Source organism: Sminthopsis crassicaudata, chromosome 6, assembly GCF_048593235.1.
Source record: "Sminthopsis crassicaudata isolate SCR6 chromosome 6, ASM4859323v1, whole genome shotgun sequence".
Classification (NCBI taxonomy): domain Eukaryota; kingdom Metazoa; phylum Chordata; class Mammalia; order Dasyuromorphia; family Dasyuridae; genus Sminthopsis; species Sminthopsis crassicaudata.
Genome location: NC_133622.1, coordinates 232,254,395 through 232,261,283, shown reverse-complemented (window position 1 = coordinate 232,261,283; position 6,889 = coordinate 232,254,395). Strand labels below are relative to the sequence as shown.

At 56.6% G+C, this 6,889-nt stretch overlaps 1 protein-coding gene across 2 annotated transcripts in view; it reads right to left on the bottom strand.

Moving 5' to 3' along the window:
- Positions 1-336: 336 nt before the first annotated feature.
- Positions 337-6,889, bottom strand: part of TTC17 (tetratricopeptide repeat domain 17) — a 105,275-nt gene continuing 98,722 nt past the window's right edge. For both annotated transcript variants that reach the window (XM_074276630.1, XM_074276628.1), the window contains 5 exons: positions 6,355-6,514; positions 5,064-5,147; positions 4,291-4,410; positions 2,140-2,283; positions 337-1,637 (listed from right to left, as the gene is read on the bottom strand). In XM_074276630.1, the coding sequence (XP_074132731.1) occupies positions 1,506-1,637; positions 2,140-2,283; positions 4,291-4,410; positions 5,064-5,147; positions 6,355-6,514 (640 nt within the window). In that variant the 3' untranslated portion in view covers positions 337-1,505. The remainder of the gene's footprint in view (positions 1,638-2,139; positions 2,284-4,290; positions 4,411-5,063; positions 5,148-6,354; positions 6,515-6,889) is intronic.

Genomic DNA, 6,889 nt, shown 5'->3' with positions numbered 1-6,889 from the left:
CCCAACCAGTGCTGACCTTCCTGGAGTCACCCAAGACCCCGTGACCACATTACGGCTTATGGGGGACTGGGAGCGGGACGGCTTTTGTTTGTGACTTACATGATCCTTTAGTAGGAGCGTTAACTCCGTGGAAAACCCCTCAATACCTGCCGATTGAGGTCGGGGAAAGAGGGAGAATCTTCCCCAGCTCCCTCTGCACGATGTGAGTCTGCCTACAGGAACCACGTCACTGCCTGGCCTGGCTTGGGCAAGGAGGGAGATACGTCAAAGCAGGGGCTCGCAGGCCCCCAATTAACGTGAGGTCACCAAAAAGATCATCACCACCAGGAGACCGAATTTTGCTCATAAACAGCTTTTATTTTTGTTCTCAGTATGTGCCCTTGAAGATTTCACGTGGTCCAGAGTCTGGGTCCTCTCCAGACCGAAGGGAAAAGCTTGATTTAGATCTGAACAGTTCTAGGCAGTTCACTTGGAGTAGCATTAAGTCAGAAGGCCTCAGAGAGAGGGAGTTTACCCTTGTACCTTTTTCTGAGATGGGTAATACAGTGAACAAAAAAAATCAATAAAACAGAGACTCAGGTCTGCAAATATCCACACACACACACACACCCACAGCTGTGGAGGCCCGTCTCCATGTACGTATGTGTGTCCGTGTACGCATATTTGCACACGCACTTAGGTATGAACACCTCCTATGTGAGATTTCAAGTTTCCGGCTTCCCTGTGTTCTGTGATCAAAATACAAATGGTTCCGATGTCGAACATCGCGGATTTTCCTCGTCTCAGGCCCTCCCTCCCGCCCCACCCCCCAACATAAATAACATTACAAAAGGTTGGATGTTCCTAAGGTTTTTTTTTTCTTTTCAAAGATTTTGTTTTTTTGAACCACTTTCCCCCCGCCCGCCCCGGCCCCCCCCTGCAAACTACCTCTGGGCGTGTAACACAGCAGCATGAATCGGACAAGACTGGGTAAAAGCATGGATTTCCAATGGATGGACAGCTGGACGTGGTATCTTGTTATCTGGTGTCGGGATGGGGTGTTTGCGTTTCCACCAACAGATGCTACAACATTAGGAAGCAGATAATTGTCGGGACTGTCCCAGCGCCCTCCACGGGGGGGCTGGTCGGACCGCCGAGAAACCCGGAAGTGTTTCGGGATGGGACATCTCCGGGAGTTTCTCAGCTCGGTTATTTACACAGTTTTCTTAAGCTACGTTTTCTGTTTGGAACAACTGTTTCCAAAGATGTTTCTCTCTGAGAGGAAGGCAGGGAGGTGAGGGGGTGGGAGTGGGGAAAGGAACCAAAGAACCAAACCAAACCCCCGTCTTAACCCCCGGCTTGTCATCAAACACTTCATTAAGAGTAGATACTGGACAATGATTGGTTTCTTTCTTTAAAAAAAGAAGAGCGTGAGAAAGAAAGAGAGGAGAGGGAGGGAGAGAGAGAAAAAGAGAGAGGAGAGACGGAGAAATAGAGAGAGAGAAGAGAGAGAGAAGGAGGGAGGATTAAGGAGAACGTCGCTCTTTTTTCATAAGTAAGTGACACTGGATGGTTCGGATTCGGTTCTTGGCCGGTGCAAATTCGGGCTGCAGTTTTAGTGTTGACTCATACCACATCATGGCCTTTTCAAACTCCTCCTGTGGGGGACAGACGACCAACGTGAGAAACAGAAACATCCCCCCCGACTGCCCCAGCCCCAGCCCCCGCTTTGAGGTCCGGGAGAAAAGTGGCGGCTTCTACTCCAGGACATCCATCGCCTGCATTCGGCCTCCCTGAAGCGGTTGAGCTGGAGGCGGCCTTCGGTATTTCAGAACCTTCAAAGGATGCCAGCTTGGGGCCTTAGCTTATGGCCCAGCGCCCGAGCCGTCACTCCGCCGGGCATCCTCGCCCGCGAGGCAAACAGGAAGCCCCCGAGGGGGGCCGTTTAGTTGGGAATCCCCCTCGTGTTTGTGCCGGTCTTTCTCCCGAGCCGTGTTTGAAACGGGAAGCGCCCTGCCATCTCCCTTCCACTGCCAGGGACAGGTGGCCTTGCCCTGCCAGGAAACGCCCCTGAGCTGGAAGGGGCCTCTCGGGTGACCTGGCTTTACATGGAGCCGGACTGCTGGGGACGGGCCCCCGTGTGTGCCCACTGCTACTCACCATGGCCACGTAGACGTTGGCGAGGGTGAAGTGGTTCACGACAAAGTGCGGCGCGATCTCCACGGCCATGGTGGCCACCACGATGGCGTCCTGCCAGAGCCTGGCGTTGTGCAGGATGTTGGCCAGGCTGATCAGGGGCACGTCCTGGGCAGAGAGGGAAGGAAGCACGTGATGGCTGCCCGCGAGTTCCTTGTCATGGCGGCCCCCTGACAATGGGGGACCAGCTGAAGAGGAGGAGAGCGTGAGGGAGGCCGGGGGAAGTCTTCCCACCACTCGAGGAAGAGCTCGCATCAGGACCGGGAGGGGCTCGCACCATCAGGCCCACTGGGCTACTCACTCTCACACACACACACACTCACACACACACTCACTCTCACACAGTCACACACACAATCACCCACACACAGTGACACACACTCTCACACACACACACATACATACACACACACACGCTCTCTCACACACTCACTCTCACACAGTCACACACACAATCACCCACACACAGTGACACACACTCTCTCACACACACACATACACATACACTCACACACACACTCTCTCTCACACACACACACTCTCTCTCACACAGTCACACACAGTCACACATACATACACACACACTCACACTCACTCTCACACTCACCACACACACACACACTCTCTCACAGTCATACACACAATCACCCACACAGTCACACACACTCTCTCACACACACACACACACTCACACACACACACACACGCTCTCTCACACACACTCAGTCACACACACAGTCACACACACAATCACCCACACAGTCACACATGCTCTCTCACACACACTCACTCTCACACAGTCACACACACAATCACTCACACACACACACACTCTCTCACACACACACATACATACACACACGCTCTCTCACACACACACATACATACACACACACATGCTCTCTCACACACACACTCACTCTCACACTCACACACACACTCTCTCACACAGTCACACACACAGTCACACATACATACACACACACACACTCACACACACACTCACTCTCACACAGTCACACACACACTCTCTCACACAGTCACACACACAGTCACACATACACACACACACACTCACTCTCACACTCACACACACACTCTCTCACAGTCACACACACAGTCACACATACACACACACATACTCACACACACACTCACTCTCACACACACACTCTCACACAGTCACACACAGTCACACATACATACACACACACTCACACTCTCACACACACTCACACACACACTCACTCTCACACAGTCACACACACACTCTCTCACACAGTCACACATACATACACACACACTCACTCTCACACTCACACACACTCTCACACAGTCACACATACACACACACACACACACTCACTCTCACACTCACACACACACTCTCTCACAGTCACATACACACACACACTCACACACACACTCACTCTCACACTCACACACACACTCTCTCACAGTCACACACACAGTCACACATACATACACACACACACTCACTCTCACACTCACACACACTCTCACACAGTCACACATACACACACACACACTCACACACACACTCACTCTCACACTCACACACACACTCTCTCACAGTCACACACACAGTCACACATACACACACACACTCACACACACACTCTCTCACACAGTCACACACACATACACACACACACTCACTCTCACACTCACACACACTCACACATACACACACACACTCACTCTCACACTCACACACACACTCTCTCACAGTCACACACACAGTCACACATACACACACACACACACACACTCACTCTCACACTCACACACACACTCTCTCACACAGTCACACACACAGTCACACATACATACACACACACACTCACTCTCACACTCACACACACTCTCACACAGTCACACATACACACACACACACTCACACACACACTCACTCACACTCACACACACACTCTCTCACAGTCACACACACAGTCACACATACATACACACACACTCACACACACACTTACACACACACACTCTCTCACACGCTCTCTCTCTCCACCACTCTCAGAGCCCGGAGCCGGGAAGCTGCCCCAGCTGGCTCGGCCTTTCCCGAACGGGGGCGCTCACCTTCATGTGATGAGGGGCGTAATGCAGGGCCTGCCTCAGACAGTCGATGGCCTTCTTCCCTTGGCCTTTCACCCTCCAGTAGAGGGCTGCCATACTGGAAAGGACCCAGGAGGTCTGGTTCTGAAAGGGAAGGTTGGGAGAAGCTGCATCTGGGAAACTCCCGCACCGACCCGGCCCGCCGGGCTCCCGCTTTACGGGGAGGGCCCAGGCCACTCCCTGGCTGCCTTGGGCCTGGGCCTGGCAGGCCGGCGAGCACCCGAAAGCCTCCAGCCTCTGCCTGCTGTGGTGTAAAAGATTTCAGAGAGGAAACAAGAGCTCTACAAGTGCCACCGCCCCCACCCCCTCGCCTAACAGTGTACACGGGGCAAGGAGGGCCCCCTCACCTCCACAAAGCACAGACTGGGGGTCCTTTATCCTTTACCCTTCTGCTAAATTAACCCCCAGACTTCTCCTCAGAACAATGCTTTTAAATGCATAGTATGAAATACGTAGAATTACAAACTCCACGAATTAAACCGAAAGTTATCCAAATGTATATCAAGAGCCCCCCAAACGTTCACAGGCCCTGGTTAAGAACCACAGCCCTTTTCTTTCTCTCTCTCCCCCTCCCACAGGCAGTGCCCGTTCTAGGAAAAACAGAAAGGGGCTCAGGGAGGGGTCACAACCAAGGCCTCGGAGGGACAAGAGAGAAGAGGTTCCGACTGCCCCTTCCGGCCCCGAGACTCGTTGGTGGCCCCGGGGCACAGCCCCAGCTTCCTGGGCAGGTGACTCACCTTTTCCAGAACTTTGGCAATCCGAGTGCCAATTTGTTCAAACGACTGCTGGGGGTACTTGTCTTTGCCAAGATTCTGTAGCACCTGGAAGGGAGAGAGAGACGGTGCGTTAGAGGAATGGAGATGGGAAGGGGATGCAAAAGTCCTGTGACTCCACAGGGAAAAGGCCCAGAAGTAGAGGGCGGGGTCCAAGGGATCTGGATTCGAATCCTGGCTCTCCTAGTTAGAAGCTATGTGACCTCGGCTGTAGGAGCCTCTTTAGAAAACGAGCTCTTACTTTTCCACTTGGACCCCGAGAGCCTCGCATTATATGTCTTTACCTGCCGCGTTTGCTCATTCATTCATTCAGACCAAGTGTTACGGGGTCCCAGGCAAGGCTTACGGTTCCACTTGGCCAGAAGTGCCCACAGCAGGATTCCCACTGCCGGGCTCCCACCGCCGGGCTCCCCACCGCCGGGCTCCCACCGCCGGGCTCCCCACCGCCGGGCTCCCACCGCCGGGCTCCCACCGCCGGGTTCCCCACCGCCAGGGTCCCACCGCCGGGCTCCCACCGCCGGGGTCCCACCGCCGGGCTCCCCACCGCCGGGCTCCCACTGCCAGCACTGGGCTCCCACCGCCGGGCTCCCACCGCCGGGCTCCCACTGCCAGGGTCCCACCGCCGGGCTCCCCACTGCCGGGCTCCCACTGCCGGGCTCCCACCGCCGGGCTCCCACCACCGGGCTCCCCACCGCCGGGCTCCCCACCGCCGGGCTCCCACCGCCGGGCTCTCACTGCCAGAGTCCCACCGCCGGGCTCCCACCGCCGGGCCTCCCACCGCCGGGCTCCCACCGCCGGGCTCCCACCACCGGGCTCCCCACCGCCGGGCTCCCCACCGCCGGGCTCCCACCGCCGGGCTCCCACCGCCGGGCTCCCCACCGCCGGGCTCCCACTGCCAGCACTGGGCTCCCACCGCCAGGGTCCCACCGCCAGGCTCCCACCGCCAGGGTCCCACCGCCGGGCTCCCACCGCCGGGCTCCCCACCGCCGGGCTCCCACCGCCGGGCTCCCCACCGCCGGACTCCCACTGCCGGGCTCCCACTGCCGGGCTCCCCCGACACTGGCTTGGCCAGTGGCTAGGCCAGGGCTCACCCGCCCTGCAGTGCAGCAGCCGTGCAGCGGCAGAGAGAGCTGGGCCTGAAACAGCCCGGGGACGGACGAGAGCCCAGGCTTCACGAGCTCCATGAGGAGCCTCGAGGGGGAGGCCGGAGGCTCCCTGAGCCCGCCCCCAAGCCGTCAGCCCCGGGCCCACTCACCTCCTTCAGCTGGCTCTCGCCCGTGTAGTGCAGGCTGGCCCGGTTGGCCACCCCGTGCAGGTGGTCCAGGGTGTGCATGCTGGCGGGGAGGTTGCTGTTGCAGAGCGGCTCCATGGCTGGCTCCTGTAGCTGCGTGGCAAAGTCTATGTGTTCTGTGATACTGAAATGGAGAAAACGCGGTGAGCCGTGGGGGCAAGGCATCCGTCAATCAAGAAGCGCTGATTAAACACCCGCTGTATACCGGGCACTATGCTAAAATGGGGGCTACAATAAGAGCTGACATTCTACGAGGGTGGTGTGGGGGATGACGTGAAGGCGGAATAGCTGGGAGATCCTTAGGGAAAAAGCACCAGCCGCCGGGGAACTGGGAAAGGCTCCCCGCGGAGGGGGCGTCTGAGCTGTCTTGGGGGAAGCCAGGGACTCGCCAAGAATAGGTTAGGAGGAAAATGAAAGCAGCCGGAGTTCTCAGCTTTGGTGACGATTCCCAGTGTTATTTTCAGGCTCCATGGGAGTCCAATGAGCTCCTTTTCCTTCC